At 47.1% G+C, this 23,236-nt stretch overlaps 1 protein-coding gene across 2 annotated transcripts in view; it reads left to right on the top strand.

Annotated features, from left to right (window-relative positions):
• The window catches only part of Zdhhc14 (zinc finger DHHC-type palmitoyltransferase 14), a 265,926-nt gene extending 244,341 nt beyond the window's left edge, over positions 1-21,585 (top strand). The window contains exons 6-9 of one of the 2 annotated variants that reach the window (XM_046456571.2): positions 933-1,035; positions 2,116-2,225; positions 5,232-5,334; positions 20,333-21,585. In XM_046456571.2, coding sequence (XP_046312527.1) covers positions 933-1,035; positions 2,116-2,225; positions 5,232-5,334; positions 20,333-20,734 — 718 coding nt within the window. In that variant the 3' untranslated portion in view covers positions 20,735-21,585. The remainder of the gene's footprint in view (positions 1-932; positions 1,036-2,115; positions 2,226-5,231; positions 5,335-20,332) is intronic. The other variant, XM_046456572.2, reaches the window with a different exon arrangement.
• The last annotated feature ends 1,651 nt before the right edge of the window (positions 21,586-23,236 follow it).

Consider the following 23,236-nt stretch of genomic DNA (forward strand, 5'->3'; position numbering starts at 1 on the left):
AAATTCATTGCCAGTGAATGCAAGATATATATTTAACCCCCAGACCAGCCCCATGATGAATGGGGTCTTTCCTGAGAAACATCTGTATCTTGTAAATAGAATTTTATAAACACTTGTAGGAGAAGAAAATTCTCTCATCCTTACAAATTGCCACACTCTCAGTTGCTTGCTCTCATCTGTTGAAGAAGGCCAAGCTGTTTCTCGTACGGCTGACACATCTCTGGCTGTCCTGTGAGGAGGAAGTCATGTCTCCAGCAGCTGAGCACAGCCTTTTATGTCAGGGACAGTCTGAGGGACTGGGAAGAGGCCCCTAAGTAAGAGCAACCCCTCCCCAGGGCCACTCTGAGAAATGCCCCTGCCAAATCAGAGGCATGGACCCTTCTCTCAGTGGATGGCCCACTGAAGCAGAAGGTTCTGGAACTCAGAGGCAGTCCTGGGGGGAGACACCACCTGTTGGCTGTAGTCCTCAGCTTTGGAAAGGCGAGCATGCTCTCTACTCAATGTTTAGTCCTCCATCAAAGGCCTGCACCACTGCCAACCCAAACCCCTGGGCTTTCTGTCCTGGGTGCCTCAGTCCTTGACTCTACCAGGAGTCACAAGAGAAGGTCAAGGTCCAGTGGGGAGGACAGCCCACTGAAGGAGGCACAGCTGTAAACAGTGAGTGATGCTCAGGGAGCCTGCCAGAGCCCCAAGTGCCCCACTGAACCAAGGAGACAGGGGGGGCAGGAGAATGTGACATAGCTCCTGCCCAGTAGGAGGTCTCCCTCTGGTTAGAGGAATACAGATGTGGGAAGGAGTGTTCTCCCTCCCTCACAGCTGGCAAGGGGGGAACCTGAGGAGCAGGGGGTGTCTGTCTCCCTTCCCACTCCTTCCTGCCCCTGGGTGGCCGTGGAGGCTCGCCGCCTCTCCCTGTGCTCCTTGACTCGTGCCACCGTGCTGGAGGCCGTGGTGTGCTTCTTCTCTGTGTGGTCCATCGTTGGCCTCTCGGGCTTCCACACGTACTTGATCAGCTCCAACCAGACGACAAATGAAGACGTAAGTGCCTGACCGCACGGGACATGGCGCGCTGCTGGGTTGAGCGGTGGAGGAGGGAAGGAAAGGAAGAGGTCGGGGCCAGTTTCTCCCACATCCCACTCCAGATGTGAGCCTTGGAAACAGAGGACACACTGGGGAAGCACTTCTGGGTGTTGTCCTGTCTCTATTGGGCAGTTTTGCATTCTCCTGTCCTTATCTGACCATGTTGGTTGGATACTAAGAATGGCCAAATGGCACCCAGTTCATGCCCTGAGGAGAAGGTTCTTTCTATTCCTCTTAAATAATTTTGGAAGCAACTCATTGCCCTTCCCCTAATAGACAGAGACCAAGGCAGCCTGACATCTTGAGTCTCCCTTTCATGTTAAATGTCTGTTTAGCCCCTGAATTTAACTTTTTACCTGGGATCGCCTACCTGTCTATGTACACAGGCCAAAAGGGGGAACAGAATAGGAATCGTAATGATGGATATGTTTTTTTGATGAGCATGGTCCTCGCTGCTCTTAATACTTAGATTTTGACAGGAGTCTCTATCCATACATGAATCAAATGTCTCAGAACAGGTCAGGCTACCTTAAACAAGAACTTGAGAAAAACTTGGTGGTGATAGAATACATGAGATAGAAGACTACTAAAAGAGCTAATTAGGTAACTGTGAATATTACAATCTGCCAAACAAACACTTTAGCAAGACTGTGAGGCTGAATTCTTACATCTAAATTGGCAATTTGGGGACCATAATGGCTTTTCCAGCATCCATTCATCTAATTGTCATTAGGGTAGTAAATGTGAATGTGAAAATATCTCCACTGGCTTGTGTGAGGGGACCTTTTAGTTCCATGTGGTATAAATAGAGATGGTTGTCCCCAAAGAATGTCACTCTCTCCCCATCTAAGCTGCTGCTTGGGAGATGTTTCCAAGTTTGCAGTAAACGCCAGTTTTCCTTTGGAAAAGTACATCTCCTGGTGAAGACATGAATAAAGATTATTTGCATTCCTCATGGGTTTCCCGTGATCCAGTTTTCCTAAACTTTGGCATCAGCATGAAGGATGCTGTATGTTATTGATTTTCCTTGTCTTTCAGATTAAAGGATCTTGGTCAAATAAAAGAGGTAAAGAAAATTACAATCCCTACAGCTACGGAAATATCTTTACAAATTGCTGTGTGGCCCTGTGTGGGCCCATCTCTCCAAGGTAAGATTCAGAAACTATGGTGCTCTTCACAGATGTTGAAAGAGCAAATTGCTATGTGGTGGTAGCCCAGGCCTTCCGAGGCAGAGGCCAGGGCTGTGCCTGGTGGAAACCTGGTGCAGCTGGTCACACTCACCGATGACCACCAGCTCAGCTCTCCCCTTTGTGTCAGGCAGACACAATCTTAATGATAAACAGATCTGGCTTCCTTTGGTCACACTTCACATCATATTTGGTCTTGAGCTGAATGTATCAGATTTGGGGAAGAGTCCCTAAAGCTCAAGATAGGAATAAGGATGTCTCTGGCAAACAGGGAGCCAATGTAGGAAGCAGTTAGAAAACTGTAGAAACAAGTGCCAGAGCTGAGTTGTAGAGGATATAATGCTGAAATAGTTCCTCGAGGGCAATCCATGTGGCCTGGAGAGTTGAGACTGGAGGCTATTAACGATGACGATATCAATCATGGCAGCGGCTGACACTTATGAGATTCATATGCAGCCTTGCTGTGAGTGGGTTACAGGCAAGAGCTTTTTAAAAGCTCACTCTGTATGCGTGGGGAAGGTACCATTATCTCTCATTTTACAGATGAGGGAATTCAGGGGCAGGATTTAAATCATGTACCCAAGATCACAGCTAGTAAATGCCAGCTAGCCAGGCCGCCTGCCAACAGAAGCAGTGTATGTCCCCAGCGGCAGGTGACATCTGGATCAGAATGGTACAGGGTCAAAGTACAGCCAGGGTTTGGGGATTTGTGAGTTGGGCCCCAGGAGATGATTCCCTGCAGATCAACCAACTAGTCATCAACAAGAAATGGACAAAACAGAGAAACCACAAAGGCCACTGGATTGTCTTCAAGGCAGTCCCCCTGAGCACCTAGACCTCACCAGAGTGAGCTCTGGGGACACATACACCTTCATGTTTGTGTCAGCATCAGTGAACACTCATTAGTGAAGTAAAAGTAATGCAAAGGAGAAAAGAAAAGAAAGCAAGCACAGGATATGTCCACCACCATTCTCCAGCAGTTCTGGGCCATGGCTGGTCAAAGTCATCATGGTGCCATTGAGTCACTAGAAATGAATCCTTTTATGCCTTTGGCCTGGGGAGTTGGGAGCCCAGCATACCTTTCTCCTTAACTGAGACCTCCGCTGACCCCCAGAACAGCTGCTCAGAGGATTCCTGCAGAGGTGGGGGGCTGGGGGGAGGCAGGAGCTGCCAGGGCCTCTGAGATAGGGGCCACCCAGGTGAGGGTTTGACCAGTTTGGTAGGGGTCAGCCCACCATGGAGACAGCTCCAGATTCTCCTAGACCTCCTTCTCAGGGCTCCTTAGGTCAGCTCAGCAGCTGTCTCAGGAAGTCCTTGAGCCATTTTAGGTTGTTCCTAATAAAGGGGTGTTGGAAGGGTATAAGAGCAAACTGAGCATCTTTTCCCTTGTCTGAATATACATTTGAGTCCAGGAAAGGGATTGAAAACTCTCATCCTCTGTCCAAGTCTCTTCTCTAGTTCCTGAGTCCTGGATTTACACATGGCACTACTCTCTCTCTATAAATCAAATTGTGTCATAACCAAAATGATTTCTTTCACAAGTGGATTAAATGTGCTGTTTTGGCTGGGTTGGGCCATATTCTTTCCAAAATCCAAGTTTTTTGGGTGGGCCATCTCTCCAGGATGGCTCTCCCCTTCAAACTGCTTGAATTGCTTGTTAAAAGGTAAACTGAGGCATATTCGAATGTTATAGAAATGATTTGGGCAGGTAGTGGTTCGTGAATCAAGCAGCTCCAGGCTGTAAGTGGCTTGGGGCTACACGGAAAGGTCCTGGGGAGGCTTTATATAGGGTGAGATTCGTTCCAGGGGATCACTCCCGGGGAAAGCCTCTGGTCCTTGAGGCTGATCCTCTCCTGGGGGTTCTTCTGAGAGCCTCCAATTGCAGCTCCCTGACACAGGGAGGGCTGGTTCCCCCAATGGTCACTTAACCTGCCACTCCAGCCCCAGCCTAAAGCCCTCTGTGTCTTCTTGGGCTAAGTCCTGTCGCTTCCCAGAGCTCCATAGCAAAGTACCATAAAACAGGGGACGGAGCTTAAAACGACAGAAAGGGTCAGGCCTGCTTGGTGGGTGTCAGCCCCTCGTGACAACAGCTCGAGATCCACCCAGAAACACCTTCTCGGGGTTCCTTAGGCCAGGAACTTTCTCAGGAAGCCCTTGAAAACTATTCCTTCACCTTTTGGAGGCTGAAACCAAGGTGCAGGCAGGGCTGTTCCCCCTGAGACCAGAGCAGGGCGCTTCCTTGCCTCTGCCTGCTCCCAGTGGCTGCGGGCCTTGGCCAGCTGGTACATCCTCCATTCTCTGCCTCTGGGTTACACAGCCTCCTCCCCGTGTGCCTCCGTTCCTTCAAACAATGTTCCTTCCCTATTGTCTTCTCCTCTTTGTGAGGACACTGGTCACATTGGATTAAGGGTCACCCAATTAAGTATGAACTCAATGTAGATACATCTGCAAGGACCTTGTTTCAAACTAAGTTCATCCTCACAGACACCAGGGTAGGAGCTTCCACGTATCTTTTTGTATAATTCAACCCAGGACATTTCCCTTGCCACCAACCCTAGTGGGCAGTGGAGCAAGAGGGAACAAAGGACGGGGGTGGGGGCTTGAGCAGAAAAACAGGTGGCAAGGCACAGGAGTGTATAAGGCCAAGCCGTGGCTCTTGTCCCCTGCAGTACACTGGAACATGGCAGGTGCTGGGGACACGTTTGCTGAATGAATGTGATAAGAAAACATGGAGTTAGGACTGCAGAGAGAAACTGGTGGCAGATTGTGGCAGGATGAGGTGAGACCGACTAGGAGTATCCCACGGTGAGGGGTCCAACAGAGGGATGTGGGGTCTCTTGCAGGGGTCAGGCATCTAGACGGGAAGGAAGCAGTGACCCAGGCCTTTTAAAGTTGGACGGGACCCCAGACCCACACTCCAGTCCTGTTGCTGGCATCTTTTGAGTTTTCTTCTCTTCTCTCTTGCAGCTTAATTGACAGAAGAGGGTACATCCAGCCTGACACTCCACAGCCAGCAGCGCCCTCCAACGGGATCACCATGTATGGGGCCATGCAGTCACAGAGCGACATGGTAGGGGCCGCCTGCACTGGGGGTCACTGCTCCCCGCTTCTGCTTACCTGTTCTCTAACCCAGTAACAAACCAGGTGCCGAGCCCCTGGCAGGAGGGGCAGCCGGGACACCCACGTGACTGTTGGGCTGGCAGTAGGGAATGAAATGGCAAATTAGGGCAATGTCCAATAAGGGACCATGGCCACTGAGCCTGGCTCGTTGTGCAGGGGAAGCCCACACACACAAGATCTCTTTGTCCAAACAGCATGTGGCACACTGATGGGAAGCCCCTTCTACAGAATCAGGGTATTCCCTGTCCCACCAGGGCTGGCTGGCTGGATACCCTCTACTTCCTGTGCTGTCCATGGGCCCTGCCCCCTGCCCCCATGGCTAATGGATGTTTGCAGGATGATCTGCCCCTTCTCCCTCCTTCAGCCTGAACCTGAGACCAGCCCCTCATCACAAATAACTAGACCAGGTCTTCATTCACAGCAAATCCTGAGACCACCCCCCTGCAAAGTGCCACCACAGTATGGGCACACTACAGTGGGAAGCCTGAAGCATCTGCAGGTGGACATTGGGGGCAGGCAGGAGTCTCCCCATGGACACCCGCAATCACAGCATAGCCAGGTCCCAGCACTCGGTGCTTTAAGTTCCTTAGGCGTCTGAAGGCAATGGCCTCCCTTATTTCCCTAAAGAAGTTTCCCGTTTCTGCCAAGAAGTCCGTGCTATGCCAGCTGCCCCAGTGCTGTTTAGTCTTTGTAGAACCGAATCACCCCCAGTTTGTGTGCTGTGCAGATCTAAGAGCTAAATTTAAAGGTACACAGGGAATGGCAGCTCCTGGGGTGTGTGGAGAGCTCAAGGTGAAGGTCAGCAGCCCCAAGCTGTCTCCATGAGCTGTGCTGAGGAAACCGCTTCACTCCTGGTCACCTAGTGGCTCAGAAGGATGCCGGGCTTATTTGTGGCTAGTGCAGGTGTCTCATCCAGGCTGCTTTGCTTCGCTGGTAATTAGTCTCCTTTAAAATTGAGTATGTGTACGTCACCGTCCTTGCCACTTCCCTCTGTGAGCAATCAGGAAGCCTCTTGTTCTGTCCACCCAAGTGACCCAGAAGGTCACACCCCATATTCTTCAGAGAAGGAAAACAAGGGCAGAGAGAATAAGAGACAGGCTCACAAAGAAAGGGGACTGTGTTTATGGAGCACCAACTGTGTTCAAGGTGCTTGATGATCTCATTCAATCCTAAACCAACAGTGAGAAATTGTTGTTCACATTTTTTGTTAAGTTGGGAGAGGTTGTCACCTACCTGACAGCACACAGACTCTGGTTTGTGGATCCAAAGCCCATCCGAGGACTCCAATGCTCACCTTCACTTTGTAGACTATACTCCTTCAAGGGCACAACCTTAAAGACAAGTATGCCCAGGCTCAGGAACCTTCCTTGGTCACTTTCAGGTGCACAAACAATGTCCTATAAGGACGGCCACCAGAACTGTGACCAGGGTATACACTGATCACTTCCCTGACATGAGCATGTGCTCATGTGCGCCTACCCTCCCATTCATCAGGAGACTCATCGGGGTTCCTGGGATGTGCTGAGGACCAACCTAAGAGCTGGGGCTACAAGACTATAGGACATAACTCCCCTCATCTTTAAGGGGTCCACAGCCAGGTGAAGGAAACATTAGGAACCTTCATAGAAGAGACCATGGATGGCGACAGGTATTATGGACCCCAATGGACTTAGGTTAGTCTCGCCCAGTTAGCACTGACCCCACCCATGCTGTGCATCTTCTCTAGATTTAAAAAATAAACAAAGGCTATCTTGAAGGTTCTGCTGTCACCAGCAAGCAGCTTGAGGTCAAGAGGAGATGAAACCTAATTCGTGAACTCAACAAACATTTATGGATCCCCTGCTGAATGCCTCTGTGATAGAGTAGCCCTGAAGAAAGAAATGGGGTGGTCACTTCTCTCCACGTGGTTCGTCAGAGTCACCTCTGGATCCATCAGGCTGGAACTGTGCTGTGACTCTGGTTAAGGGCACATCACTGCAGGTGTGGGCCTGGAGCAAGTGGGCAGGGTGTTGTACTGGTCTATTCCTGGCAGACAGCCACCTCCCAAGCAACCAGCAACCCTGAAGGCTGAACCCCGATGCCATAGCACCATGTGAGGACCCGCAGAGGGGAAGAGCCTTGTAACAGTTTCCTACTGTGATTCCACTCAATGTCAGGCTCGTTTTTATGACACCGACTCATCTGTGGGCCAGGGCTCCCCATCAGGAAACAAGAGGACATTAAACCCAGACTCCTCACTCTCCAGTCCTCTGCTGTGTCTCCAGATGAGAACAGGAGGGAGCCAGGTGTGGCAACCACATGGCACCGAGCACCAGGCTGATCAGGCCACCCAGACAGAGCTCTGGAGCCTCTTCAGTGCTGACCAAGGAACCAGTGGTGGTGTGAGTCACAATGGAGCCTGAATGTGGACCTATGGTCCTGGGTCACCTGCCTCGTGAGGTCTGACAGACCTCATGTCCCTGCACCCCGCACACCTGGATATAGGCGCACACACACCACCTCCCGTGGCCCTGCTCAACACCTGCACACACACAGGGGAGGAGCGTGGTGGGCCCTGTGTTTAGGTCTAACTGAAGAGCTAGGAAGAGGCCCTGAAAGTCCATGGTGTGAAGGAACAAGCAAGGCCAGGCCACACAGAGCCACAGCCCTGGCGAATTCTGCTCCCCTGTGAGCTCAGACATTTGGCGTTTCACGTGCACTATCAGGACACGTTCCCCCTGTGAAGCCTATGGGCTCCAAGGTAAAGAAGCCCTCCTTTGGTGAGTCCCACCATCTCCCTTCTCCCTATCAGGGATGAGGCTTTTAGAAATCTAAGAATTCTGGAAGTCAGATCCCAGATTTGTAATGCACAGAACTGCCAATCAAGCCCGGAGCCGGGATCTTCCAGCCAGTGACGGAAGCTGGACACAGACATCTTCCACCTGGTGAGCGCTCCAGAGTCATTCGCCTAGGCCCTTAGCCTTCTCTTGGAGAAGATTCCAAGAAGATTTCTTGGAGAAGAAAGAGGGGGTGGAGACTCATTGTCAGAGACAGGGCTGCTGCTCACTCACCAGATGAGTGACCTTGATGGTTGCTTAACCTCCCTCTGCCTCAGTGTTTTCACCCACAAAATGGGAACATTGGTGTCCTCACTGGTAGCTTTTCTATGAGGAGTGGGCTAATACCTATGCAAGTACTTAGCACCTAGCCTAGCACAAGGTATGTACCATATAAGGCTTAGCTATGGACATTGTCATCAACTCCCTGATGTCCCTGGGACATGATGGGCAACAGCAATTGTGTCCACTTGGAGCAGCTGAACAGCAGACATGACTCCAGGGTGTAAGGCAGGACAGGAAGTGCACAGGGGCCTTGGTGCCTTGGATCCATCTTGGGTTTTGTTCTGTAGATGGTAAGAAAACCTCACGGTAATAGCTTCAGATTTTCATGCAGATGAGGGTGGCAATGGTGCAGGAGACCTGGGTGGGGGCTCTGTGGGGTGGAAGGGACACATGCCACTGAGAAGCCAAGGTGAATAGCGGAGGCCTTGCAGGAGATCTGGTGACCAGCAGGCTGGTCGGGTCAGCAGAGGCGGGTCAGAAAAGCAGCAGCACAGAGTAGGGGTTGAGAATTAAGATAATGCTGGGGGCTGGGGGAGGTCAACCAGGAGGCCGCCAGCTGGGTGAGCGATGGAAGTTCAAGGGGAGATGTGAGTAGGGAGCTCACTTGGGTATGTGGAATCTGTTGGCCCAGAATTCTGATTCCTGGCGCCATTGGGGAAATGCCCATTAGGCAGCTGAATGGAAAGCCCGGGAAGGTCTGCTTCCTGGTGTTGATGAGGAAATGATATGGTTGGGAGAAATTCATTCTGAAATAATGGAGACGTTCATTGATTTTACTGATTATTCTAAAAGTACCTGTCACGTTGGCATTGAAAAAACAAACTATAAGACTTGCTCAAGTTGATCATCTAAGATATTAATCCAAGTTCATCTCACATGCTGGGAGATTATTTTTTAATTAGCACTTATTATATCTCCCTCTTTCTCCATCCACCTCTGCCAGCGCTCTCCCCGCTAAGGCAATCAAGTGTCTTGGTCTAATTGGGTACTAGAGTCGTAGAGAGCAGGGTGCGGATCAGAGACCCCATTCAACACTTTGTGTGGTCTTGGAGGAGTCACTTAACCCCCAGAGTCTACATGTACATGTGTAAACTGAAGGGAACAAGGACACCCATGTCCTGTACTGTGATTAGAACTGACTGAGACCTTGCCTGTTACACCTTCTTATTGCCAGTCTACAGCATAGGGCTGGGCACACGGTAAGGGTTGTTAACTGTTCACTGGAATTAATGTGAAAATTCCTCTCGCAAGATCTGACTCATGGAGGGTCTTCTTTTCCTCATTATTCCCATCTTCCAATGTTGCCACATCTGCAAAAAGCTCCATCCATCCTCTATGTTGAACGAGGAACTAGAGAGGAGTTTTCTTTAGTGCAGTAACACATCAAGATGGCTTCATGAAGCAGTGGCCTCTCTAGGGTCAAGACAATCCACGAGAGGCAGAGTCTGTGCTTGTTTTACCCATTAGACACGGTAGGCCTGTGTCTGCGCACTTTCCACCGACTTCTAGGAAAAGTTTAAGATCTGGGAAAAAGATTATATGCTTTAAAACATGAAAGTGACAAAATCAAAATCAAAATTAATAAATGTTTAATGTCTAGAGACACATGAATATATCAACTTCATTGTTAAATTTAGCATTCATGAATATTTCATTACATTTGAAGAATGAGTTGTAGCTTGAGTTTTTCTCACTTCATAAGAATTCCCAAGCACACATGATTACATAGAAACCAGCACCAATTATAAATCGAGCAAGTTGCTCATAGACAGGTGCTTGAAAAAGTCTAAGTGACTTGGAGCTCCATACCCTTCTTTTTTATTTATTCATTTGTTTATTTTTAGTTGTAGACGGACACAATACCTTTATTTTATTTATTTATTTTTATGTGGTACTGAGGATCAAACCCAGTGCCTCATACATGATAGGCAAGCCCTCTACCACTGAGCCACAACCACAGCTCTCTCCCCTACCCCCCACCCCCACCCCATCATGTGCCCTTCTCATCCCACCAGGCTGCCTTCACCACGAGGAACCCAGGTTGGCTCTCTGCTTAAAGATAGAGAAATCCTTTGGGTCCCAAGGTTCCTACTCACAGGTAGGAATGCCCCAAGTACATGGGCACATCTTCAGGAGAGGATGAGGTGTGTTCTTTGTGGCCCCAACAAAGTTAGTACTAGGACCAGATGGCAGGCTTGGGATTCAGTTCTTCTCAATCCAAGAGGGAAATGCCAACACCCAGAGGTCACAGAGATTGGGAGTCCCCACTCCAGAGATGCCAGCCTGAGAGAGCAGAGCTCCTCCCAGCAATGGTGGACACAGGATTTCAACATTGGCTTTCAGCTGCCCATTGACCTTCGGGGTCCCTTCCAGTTAGTCAGACACCACTTCTGCTCATTCTGCCTTGTCACCACGCCAACAGCACTCCATTCTATGGTCCATTTCTAAGTCACTGAGGCACCTAGAGTGGGCCTTTTAATGGTTTCCATCTCTCCTTATGGGCTCCTGTAGTATAGGTTCCAGGCTGACAGGTACAGAAAGAGCCATGGACCAGGGCTGGCCCTGAGCAGAAGTCCCACCCCACTCTCCTCTTGCCAAGCCCTTTGTATTCATACCACACGGTGTTCACCAATTCCCACGCCAGAACAGCCCGTGACCATGCCATTCCAGGCCTTTGTCATCGAGATCTCCTTCTAACCATCTCCACAGCCTTATGAGGCACTAATAGCTCCATTCCACAGATTACCAAACAGTCACAGAGAGCTTAAGTAATTTGCCTAAGGAAATTTTTGCAGTCTGATCGCAGAGTCTCTGCTCTATATCATGCTCTTCTGCCTCAGGAAGAAGCACTTACAGAGAGCTCACCGATGATGCAGGAAGGAATTTCCTTCCCCACTTTTTCAGTCCCAACAACCCATTATCCTCACCCTCTCTCCCTGTGAAAATCTACTCTTAGGAAGAGGTCTATTATGAATCATTTATACCTTGAGGGAAATTTAGCCCAAATTTCATGAATATATGAATTTCAATTATCAATGAATATTTTACCCTCTATTAAAAACACTTGTCTTTGATAATAATAACAACAACAATGATAATCTAGTGTTTCAAGGCTATTTGTTCAGTACTATATCCCCAGCATCTAGAAGAGTCCCTGGGATGGTTGATTTCAGCAAATGTTCATGAAGAGAGACGGGGAGAAGGAGAAAACAGAGAGATTCAGATCGACTACAATGTGCCCAACCCTGGGATAAATGTTTGACACGCATTACTGACTCCCTTCATCCTCACTAAGCCCTCTGATATGGGTATTTTAATTGCCCCTCGGAGGAGACAGGGACTCAGGGATGATAAGTATGTGACCTAGCTAACGAGTGGCAGATCTACCATTTCTTTCTTGGCAATCTGAAGCCATGAAAACTGCTCTTTGTAACCACTGTATCTAAAGTCTCTCATGGGGAAGGTCTTCTTATGAGAGCAGGGGTACAGAGCTCCTCTCAGGGCTGAGGAAATCAAGCCACACAGGCTTTCTCTATAGAAGGATGATTAACTTCCTACAGTCAGTCACAAAACCAGACCATGGGACTAAATGTGTAATGTCTCCATCATCTAAGCTACACCTTGACATTTCTACTCTATTACAAATGGCAGGGTTAATCCATGGCAATTAAGTCCACTCTTTTTTTTCTCTACTTGCTTCCCTAAGACCAAACCATTTGCAATACTTCAGACTAGTGGAAATCAGAAACTCATTCACCAAGTGAATTATTGACCTGTTCTATTATTTAACTGCTTGGAGTTTATCTAATTCTGGGGCTCTGAAATTCATTGTTTTTCATCAAATTGTGACACTTTTGGCCATCCTTTTTTACTTTATTTTCCCTTTTATTTCATTCTCTTTCTTCCTGGACCTCCAATTATACATACGTTAGGCCGTGTGATATTGGCCCCGAGGACAGGGCTTGAGGCTCTGAGCATTTTTCTTTAAACTCTGTCTCTCCTTCAGGTTGTGTAATTTCTTTTGCCACATCTTGATGTTCACTGATTCTTTCTGCTGCTGTCTCCTATCTTCTGTTAAGCTTATCCAGAAAAGTTTTCATTTTAGTAATTATACTTTTTATTTCTAGAATTTTCATTTAGTTCTATCATATTTTCTTATTGATTTATATGCCTATTGATACTTTATTGAAACTGGACATTTTTATAATAATGTAGATGTTGTTATCTTCCTCTGAAGAGTTCAATTACTGGCTCATCACCTTGAACTTGTGTAGGTCTGTATTATATTTAGCTAGTGTAGATCTATGAGAAGTTCAAGAAGTTTCTCAGAACCCTCTAAGTATGTCTTCTCTGAATGTCTTGTTAGGATTTTTTTTTTAGGGTTTGTTAGGGTGGGTCTAGGATCTTTCTTTAGGGCATGGTTCTTTCTCCTAAGACACAACCCTTCTTATGTCTTGGTTAGAGGCAAGGTATTAGTGGTGTTAATGATATCCGTGTCCCCAGTACTACTTTTCTCAGCCTCCAGGCTTTCTGTTTCACTCTCAACCCCACTGCAACTTCTGTCTTGTAAGCCTTGGGGTAGAGGGTTCTCATGTGCACAGCAGAGCCCTTTGTTACAGACACGGGGACTCCACTAGAACTTGTGATCCACCTTCTGCACAGCATCCTTGATCCAATGCTACAAACCAAGTCACTTTAACTTCTTCATATTCCAATCTGTTTTCTTCACTCAGCAGAACTGCCATGACCTTCTCAGACTTAGCTCTATGCCAGGTTGGGAAATTGTCCCCTAAGACAAGGTTGGTCACGGGCTTGCTTCATGAGTTTGCCTCCTCTCAGGGTTTGTGGTCTTGCATTGTTTATTGTGTGCTATTTTGGCACCATTTGCTTCCAGTGTTTTGGGCAGGTCTGTCTAGTCCTTATATGCAGAGTAAAGGCTAGTCCACTGTCTGTTTTTCCATCATTTCTGGGAGTAGTAGTCTTGTCTCTACAACTACAGGACATGTTGCAGCTGATGTCACCATCTGCCCCAGACACATAGTTTTACTAAACTCCACCAATAATAAATACTAAATTAGCTGTGGGATATGATTCCTCTGACCCAAAACCAGTTCCAGTGCTTACCTGAAGGATGAGCATTTATTGACACTCAAGATCAAAGGATCAAATTTTGGTCTATCATTTTATTTCAGGACCAATATTCAGATCAAGAAGCCATTTAATGTATGATAGGAAAAGTGCTCCTAGGGAAATACACACTATACATTTTAGAAATTAGAGATATTTTCTAATTCATTATAAGTCTTAGACAAATGCTGTGACATTGCAGGTCAGAAAAATTCAATGAATATTGATAGACAACTGGCACCTAAGTACACTGCGCCTTAGTCTTTATCTCAGAAATGGAAAACAATCACCAGTAACTAACCATCTTGTGCAAATTGGGGTGGTTACCTAGTGCCTAAGTGAGCTTCCTTCTAACAGATTCTCAAGGAAGAAAATGATAGAGGCATGAAGTTACACTTAAAGCATCATGTTGGCATGTGGGACTGCAGATGTGGCCTCTGCCATCCAACTCATGAAATCCTGAGGAGCCAAGCTGGGATAGTAGGCAAATAACCCTAGTACTAAAGGTCATATTTTCAGTATTCCTACTTTCTTCTTTATTGGTTTTTATTATGATCCAACATGGAAGTTCCTTCTATGACAAGGTATGTGTGAGTATCCATGACATCCAGTTATGGCCCAGGTTTTGGTATTTTTATTTTATTTAATTGTCAAATAATTCAAATTCTAGATACCATTAGAGTCATAGTTTATGTTGATATCTGGCACATATAGCTTCAAAGAGTAACACAGTGCATAGTTGTTGGAACTTAAGAAAAAACAACTTACTATATTTACTGAACCTAATATTTTACATCCCCCTTACTAAAGCCTGGACCTGAAAAGTTCCCCAAAGGCCCAAGTGTGGAAGACTTGGTCCCATACTGGCAGTATTAATAGTGGAACCTTTAATAAGAGGTAGAGGCTACTGAGAGGAAGTTAGGTCTTTGGGGGAATGCCCCTGACGGGAATGTTGGGACCCCAGCCTCTTTCTCTATGTGTGCATTCTGGTTGCCACGAGGTAAGCAATCCTCCTCTATTGTGCACTTTCATCATGACATATTGTGCCATAGCAGTCCAAAGCAACAGAGCCAAGTAACCATGGATTGAAACCATGAGCCAGAATAAACCTTCCCCCCTTTTAACTTGATTATCTCAGATATTTCGTCACACTAATGGAGAACTGACTAACACATTCCTTATCCAATATCGAAACAAGAATAACCCAGCAGATGTATCATTTATTAAATAAGAATTGTGTAATCTTAAAAGTCAAATACAGTTAAAAAAACTTACTTCAACAAACTTAATAATAATTTTGAGTAAAATAATAAAAAGAAGTTCTCCTCCTAACCAGTATCTGTATTTTAGGTGAACTTCAGAAGTTTATGCCTTCATGCATCTATAAGGAGCTTTTTAAGACTCTAGGACAGGCCTTCACAGCCCAACAAAGACAAACCATGCCTAGCTCTAATACTTTTGACAGAATTGGAGCAAAAGAAAGAATTAATTTCATTCATTATTAAATTGTATTCAGATCACCTAGAAAACTCCTAGCTTTGTTTTTAGTAGCATTTAATGTGCACACTAGGTTTACTTCAACCAAGAAGTCAGCTAGGATAAATAAGATCAAATGTATTCCAAGAGGGGCAATGTCATTTGAAAATCTAAAGAAACAAAAAGGAAATGGTCCTTTTGGCATTTAAAATTGTAACATTAAGCCGTAATGTGTGTGACATCCGAATGTCGCAAGCCATAAGCTTCTTTGCCTGTTAAATGCTGAAGCTCCGTGGGGCAGTAATCGGCCCTCAGGGTGACTTACCACAGTGCCCCTACAGTATAGCATAGATCCTCACACTGTCCACAGAAAGGACTGTTCACAGACATTCCTACTAGAGAACAAGATTCTATCCTGTTCCTATTCACCATTTGATTGATTTTTGACCTAAAAAAAAAAAAAAAAAAAAAGATGGCAATTCCATATGATTCAACCTCATAGTCCATAAATACGAATCTTTAAAGGATTGTTTCTCAATTCGCTGTTCATAGTAGATGGATTGTTCTTGGCAAGAATCTGGGTGCTTAAATGTTTTTCTTCAAGATTATATAACTGCTGAGATAAATACTATAGCTTCTTGGCTTAGCTGGAACAGTCAGAGCCACCAAATTTTAAGAGGGAAAAAAAGCAAGCGGGGATGTCTCCCTCTACTGGTGGAAGGTGAAAGAGTCCTCAGATGAGAAGCCAGGGGAAAATAATAGGAGGGAAATTGATGAGGGGGAAAGATGAGGGGAAAGAGAATGGGTAAGCACAGAGCGAAAGAAAGTTAAGTAGAAAAACCAATAAACAGGTACATAAGAATTAGAATGAAGGATTTTAAATTTAATAAAAAAAGGAGGGTCATTTCCATAGTAACCCAGAAGATACTATTTTTCTCTATGAGGTTTTTTAAAAACCTCATAGAATTGTGACCATGAAGGCTTATCAACTCATTGTTCTTGGAACTTTGGCACAGTACAAAATATGAAGAAGCACTGACTTTTTTAAATATCATATACCCCCGGGTCATTTGATACCTGAGTTTTTTTCTAAGGAGGCGATGTTCAAAACTGGCAAAATTAATATTATGGGAATTATAATTCCAATGGATGGTGTCATAGCTCACTTTGGTTGGAATCTGATAAAATCCCACGGTCTCCACTATTATGAGCCAACAGCAGGTCTATGTGGGCCATACACTGCAAACAGAGCCTGATCTCTGTTTGCCCCCAAATGGGGATGCTCTTCCCAAGGGAAGTCTATCTGAATGTAGCAGGCTATCTTCCAGGTCATAGGATACAGAAGGATTTAGACCCTTGGGTTTATAGTCCCAGGACCTGAGCCCACTGGGACCAGGCAAACTGAGGATAGTGAAGAACAGATTAGCTGGACATATGAAAGTAGTCCCTCCAGCAGGAGAAACACCCACAGCTTTACTTGGAGAGAGTCACCTTTAAGGCATTTCACCAAATCTATGTAGAACAGGTGCTGAAAGTCAGAGAAGTCTGAGTTACAATACTCATTTGGAAAAGATTTCTGAATGATTTGCAGTAGTTTTTGTTTTGTTTTGTTTTGTTTTGTTTTTAATTCAATGGTTTAGGCTCAACTTTTTCTTTCCTAACTTCTTTTCCCGTCCTTCCATCAGTGTCCTCCAGCCTTACACATAAGAGACAGGAGACCAGTTTCAACAGGGTCTGGGCCACAGAGGCTGACATAGGATTTGACTTGAAGGGTTCTCAGCAAGTGGTCTGACCAAGGTAAAGCACTGGGTGTGCACAGGAGTGGATTCCGGTCTCAAGAGGCCTGCGTCATGCCATGGGTGTTAAGAAAAGGAAACAGGTATGCCAGACCAAGGCCTTGGAAGGGGCTAAGTCAGCAAGATGCCCTGGAGCTTCCACTTCCTTAGCTAAATAGTGACTGCCCCTCTTGGTCTGTGCTGTTTCAGTCAGCAAGTGATGATCATGGCTGAAAGTCTGAGAAGGTGCCTCAGACTCAACGTTGACTTTTCCCGTGACCTTCACTGCCCACTGTCAGCAGCCACCTTATTACCAGAAGGTTCTGGTGGGTGTCCATGAACTCTGTTATCGGGCTTGAACTGGAGAAAAGGGTCAGGGAGACAGGAAAGGGCAATTGATGGGGGGCCACAAAGTAGGAAAATGGACAAGAGAGGGCTGGGGTTGTGGCTCAGTGGCAGAGCGCTCGCCTTGCATGTGTGAGGCACTGGGTTCCATCCTCAGCACCACATAAAAATAAATAAAATAAAAGTATTGGGTCCTTCTACAACATATATATACATATGTGTGTGTGTGTGTGTGTGTGTGTGTGTATGGACAAAAGAGGGAGGAACAGAGGGGAAGAGAGATAGGGACAGAGAACGAGGCAGGGAGAAAGGTGGAGGGAAAAAGACACTTGGGTGGCCTCCCTTGTGCTCCTACCACATGGCTTTGAAAATCCCTTCCAACTCTAGTCACGAAGTACTTGGGCTGATCCCTAAAACAGAATTTGCCAATTGGTTTTCAATAAAAAGGTCGAAAGAGCGGAGCAAATCTAATTTGGAATTTCCTCGTTCCTTGGGCCTGGGGAGGGGGATGTGAAGAGAAAGCACAGGATGATGAGTGAGGGCTGAGAGGGGAAGGTTGACATGGAGACACAGTCATCCAGGAAGGGCCTTGGGTTGTGCACTGGAGGCCCCTGTCCCATCTCCACCCTGGTTTCATATGCAGGGCCACGTGCAAATCGCAGCTGCCCAACAGGAAACAGGAGCCTTGGCAGCTCAGTCTCTACCACAAAGAATATTCCTGAACTGGTCTTTGCAAAGCGCAGCTGCTGGATGCTAGCACTGAGTCTCAAGGACAACTGTTTAACCTGTCAAGACCAAGGTTAAACTAGGCCTTCCACTGTCAAGAGCAAGCCCATGCCCTGAACAGAACTGGGGCCAGCCTGCTGACCACCACTGTCCACAGGCAGACAGCCGTCACCAAGAGTCAACACCTGGATCCAGAGTCCCTATAAGAGCAAAGAAAGCTCCTCAGCTGCCCACCTGACGCTAGGAAATGCAAACACTGATCATCATGTTTGACAATCAGCCCATGTCAAGTACTTTTCAATGGCCTTTTCATCTCCTCTGAATAGTCCCCGTTCCCCAGGCCCTTCCCCAAATCTCTGTTTCGTTGGAGTCCCACTGGCCAGGAGGAAGCATGAGAGAAAAGCAAGTCTTGCCTTCAGACTGGCTTTCCCTCCTCAAGAATTTCCTGCTCCTCTTGCCTGGAACCACAGGTTTTGAACTTCTAAAATGTTCCAATTTCTGGGAGTCTGCAGCTCCCCAGCCTTTGTAAGTAGGCTCAGGGCCAGGATCGGAGGCAACCTACACTTGTGACTTCAAAAAGAAAGCCATACATGGCTGATGGGCATATTCTGCAGCAAATGAAATGAATACCTGAGGATTTGCAAGTTCAGGTGAACTCTGTCCCCCTTAAGGCTCCTCTGTGCACACATTTTGTATTGCTGCTGGGCTATGGGTCAAGGTGGGTGGCAGTTCTGGGTGCACCCTGGCAGGCAGAGGTGGTAGCACCTCAGCCACCAGGATATTACTACCTGATTCTTTAGAACACTCCAGTTCTGAAAAGGAACAAGAGGTAATAAGCCAAGTGACATGTAATTAAGTATCTACTGTATGTCAAAAGTCTGGATGGTTTGCAGTCGAAGGATTCAAGCTTCAAATGCTGGATCTATCTCTTTGCTTTCATCTTTGAGGTCTCAAGCTCAGGTCCAACCCACCTAAGCCTTGGTCCCCATCCAGCACATAAAGAGCAGAAACATGATTGTTAGGAGAACTTAAAGAAACAGAGCAGGGCATCCAGCTAATCACTGGAACAGTCACAGGGTGCTCACCTAATACCCACACCCACTCCTCCTGCTGTAAAAAAAAAAAAAAAAAAAAAAAAAGCTGCTTCAAAATTTCACTAACAATGAACTACAGAGGGTCAAGTTTAGGATTTCCAAATTCTGGGAAGTGGATTCTAGCTCCAGCGTATTATAGTTCCAGAAGAGAGTTTGCTGAGCAACCAGGGATTTATGCTGTTTTCTTTGCCAGTGATTAAAGTGGAACAAAGGACACAAGATAGATGTGATGTGACTTCAGAACCCTTGGAAGAAAGGGAGCTGTCTTCTCAAATATTGGCATCATCATGCCCCAGGAGACCCCTTCATGGTTCCTGAGGCTGATGAAAACCCAGCAGGAATTCTAGGCCTTTGCAGAACAGTCTGATTCAAACCCCAGGGCTTCTGTGACCCTTGTATCTTTCTATTCTTCTTTTGGTCAAATAGACAGAGCCATTTTTAAGTACAGCTCAGCAGGATCCGGTCACTATCATATTGCTCTGCAGCCATCACCACCCTCCATGTCCAGAACTTTTCATCTTTACAAACTGAAACTCTGTCCCCATTAAACAAGCACCTCCCAGCCCCCTCCCCCAGCCACTCCATCCTGCCTTCTCACTGTGGACCTGACTGCTCCAGGTACCAGTGTTGGTGGAATCAATTGTCTTTGTGTGTCTGGTTCATTTTACATAGAGTGCCACCCTCCAGCTTCGTCCCTGTTGTAATGTGTAAGAATCCCCTTCCTTGTTAAGACCTAAGAATATTCTTTTGTGCAAATAGACCATGTTTTGTGTATGCGCTCAGCCATCAATCCATGCCGGATTGCTTTTGCCTCTTGACCTATTATGAACAATACTGTGAACGTGGGTGTATTTTTAGAACAATACGGTTTAAAAAAAAATGGTTTTCAGCACGTAAAAAGCAGCTGCCTCAGACTGCTTGAGGTGGTAAAAAGCCTAGTCCATGGGGTTGTTTTAAAATTACATCCTTAAGTTGGGGACAGAGGCCCTGGGCATCACAGCCTGTGACTGCATGTTACTTCCTGGACCTCCACCCCTGGGGGGGCACCTGGGGGTGACTCTTCCATTGAGCTGTTTATTTCGTCCAGCTGTTGGTCCTTACCACGGCGTGGGGGGGGGGGCGTAGGCGGGGCCGGGGGCGGGGCCGGGGATCTCCAGATGCACTTGGGCTACTGTGCACGCTCCCAGCACCCACCCGAGGTGTCGCTAACCGTTTTTTCTCTTCTTACACCCTCCCTCCCCGCCCTGTTCTCCCTTCCCCCACTTATCTCCGCCTTCTCTCTGCTGGCTCCTGCTGCGCTCCAGTGCGACCAAGACCAGTGCATTCAGAGCACCAAATTCGTTTTGCAGGCCGCAGCCACTCCCCTGCTGCAGAGCGAGCCCAGCCTCACCAGCGACGAGATGCACCTCCCGGGGAAGCCCGGCCTGGGCACACCGTGCACCAGCCTGACGCTGGGCCAGCCCACGCCGCCCTCCTCCATGCCCAACCTCGCCGCCGAGGCCGCGCTCTCGGACATTATGCCCCTGAAGGACGAGCACGGGGGCCACCAGTTCCTGACCCCCGACGAGGCGCCCTCGCCCCCGCGGATGCTGGGGGCCGGCAGCCCGCTGGCGCACAGCCGCACCATGCACGTGCTGGGCCTGGCCAGCCAGGACTCTCTGCACGAAGACTCCGTGCGGGGCCTGGTGAAGCTCAGCTCCGTGTGACCCCTGTGGCCGACCCCAGGACCGACCGCAGGGCTCCTCCACAGGCGGTGGGAGCGAGGAGAGGGATGCACCCCGCAGCGTGGAGATGACAGCCCCAGGCCTGGGGTACAGAGACCCGCTTAGAAAGCCAGGGGAGCCCCGTCTCATGGCAGAGGGCCAGCAGGCTCCAGAAACTCGGGGCTTGGTTTTATCTGAATTTTCTTCCCCACCCTGAGCACTTTGACAATAATGAATATAGAGAAGTGGCTGTTTTCGAGCATTGGGAACCTGCAGGTTGGGCCTGGGGAGGGAGGACCCTCGGGGTGGGATCTAGCCAGGGAAGAAAAGGCGCTGCCCTATCTGCTGCTCGGAAGGTTTCTGACACGTGGCCAGACTGAAATTGCACTTAAGTGTTATGCTACTAATATCTGAAATAGACACGCCGTTCCATTTGTTAATTTAAAAACTACAAAAGTTCTAAAGGCAGAAAACAGACCGGATGTGGATTTGCATGCCAGCTACCGTCTGCGTTCCAGTGGTGTTGGTATTCCGAAGGAAATGCTGCTCTCTTTCCTTCTTCCTTTCTTCCTTTTTTTATTTTTGTGAATTTTCAAGTGCTGTTTTGTTGGCAGACGGCCCAACGGATGCAGCCCAATGGACAAGGCTATTGGTGGCTCATTAGTCCACTTAGTTCTGTGTGGATCGGGAGCGTCTGGGCTGCGGAGGGCTGCTGGGGGTTTATCCTATCCAGTGCCATTTAACCTTCTGTCTAGGGGTCCGACGGGGTGTTGCCTTGCGCTGCCCCCTGCAGTCCTCACCTCCTTGTATGATGAACTCCCCGTGGACAGCCAATAAAATGACATCCTCTGTTATTTTGGATCTGTGTACAGTCGTCCTTAACAGCTTATGTGAGAACAAAACCATCCAAAGGACCTACAGAGAGTGTGTATTTTTTTTAAGTGCCCCTAGCATGCAATGATTCAAAAACAACCAAAACTCAGAGCTGTGGGTTGTGGGGTATCAGATGGTGATTGAATGATTTCTTAGTTAAGGGACACGCTGTCCATACCACCCCCAACCTTGAATCATCTCTGTTTGACACAATCTTGAGGGAATTTGCTCTGCGATTAGATTGTCATGCAGCAGATCATCTGCCACAGGTAGAGGGAGGGGATGCTCAGGGAACAGGGGTGTTACCTGACCATCTTCCTGGTTCCTTGTTGTGTTCATTGTCACCAAACCTCACAAGCGCCACTTGAGGTCCTGGTAAAGGTATCCCAAAAAACGAGGAGAAACTGGCTCCAAGTTTAGGCTGAGATCTCAGAGATCATATTCTAAGCTACACACTAGTTCAAATGGAATTAAGGAAATTACCACTTCATTTTCATTTATCAGCTAAGGGAACTGGCTTTGTACTTGGGAGGAAGTCACTTTGGAGGCACCCTCAGGGAACTCAGCAACTTCTCTCCTGGCTTCTCTCCAACAGTCAAATCCACTCAAGTTCAAAATCATATTCATGCCATTTACAACCATATGAAAGCAAGGTACGTCATTCATTAATACAAGTAACCACAAATGATATGCATTGGTAAGAAAAGGCTATTTCTCCTAGAAAGAATTGCCATTTTATATAAAATAAAAGGGAAGTAGAAAAAAGAAAAGCACAATTTTAAATATTACTTGGGATAAAACCAATTCTATTTGAGTCAAAAATCAATTGTGTTGAAAATCCTGCAGAATTTTGCTTCATGATATCTTTGAGCCATCTGTATTTTTCATACTGAATGCAAGTATAGAAAATGGAAAGGGAAATTATGTGTGGCCATTTTTTTTTTTTTTACTTCCTAGACTACCTGACTGCTTGTACCCACTGGGGATTTAGGCCACAGCCCTCCTTACAAAACACATACTCACACCCCATGTTCCTTGAAGGTTCTCTGAGCATTGTGAGCATTCTAGACACTCTCTTCCTCTGGCCTCCTCCTACCTGCTCCCTGGAGACCCCAGGAGAGAACTGGCCCTGATGAGAAGGGCCGGCTCAGCCTTCTTTCTGGGATCAGGAATGGGTGGTTCCCTTCCCAGTCTCTGCCTCTGGAAGACAAAGACAGTTGTCTTTGGAACCCTTTCATCCCGGACAGTCTCTAACCCAGAGGTTGCTCATTTCCCATGACCAGCTCTCCTCCTCTTGTTATGAAAAAAATCCAAGAAGTGAGGACCGCATGATGACTGAATCCGCCAGCCCTCTGAATCCTCTGATTCTTCATCTGTGGATTCAACCACACGGATTGAAAATATTTGGAAAAAAATTGTACTTGACCACGTAGACGTTTTTCCTTAGCATTGTTCCCTAAACATCACACCACTGCACAGCACTGACACTACGTATTCGGTATTGTAAGTAATCTAGAGACGCTTCGAAGTATCCTGGAGAATGTGCACAGATTAGGTACCAGTACTCTGCCTTGTTATGTAAGGGACTTGAGCCTCCAAGAATTTTGCATCCAAGGTGGCCCTGAAACCAAT

The sequence above is a fragment of the Marmota monax genome, unplaced genomic scaffold (assembly GCF_021218885.2).
Source record: "Marmota monax isolate L192 unplaced genomic scaffold, Marmota_monax_Labrador192_F-V1.1 WCK01_AAM20220418_F8-fsc00164, whole genome shotgun sequence".
NCBI lineage: Eukaryota > Metazoa > Chordata > Mammalia > Rodentia > Sciuridae > Marmota > Marmota monax.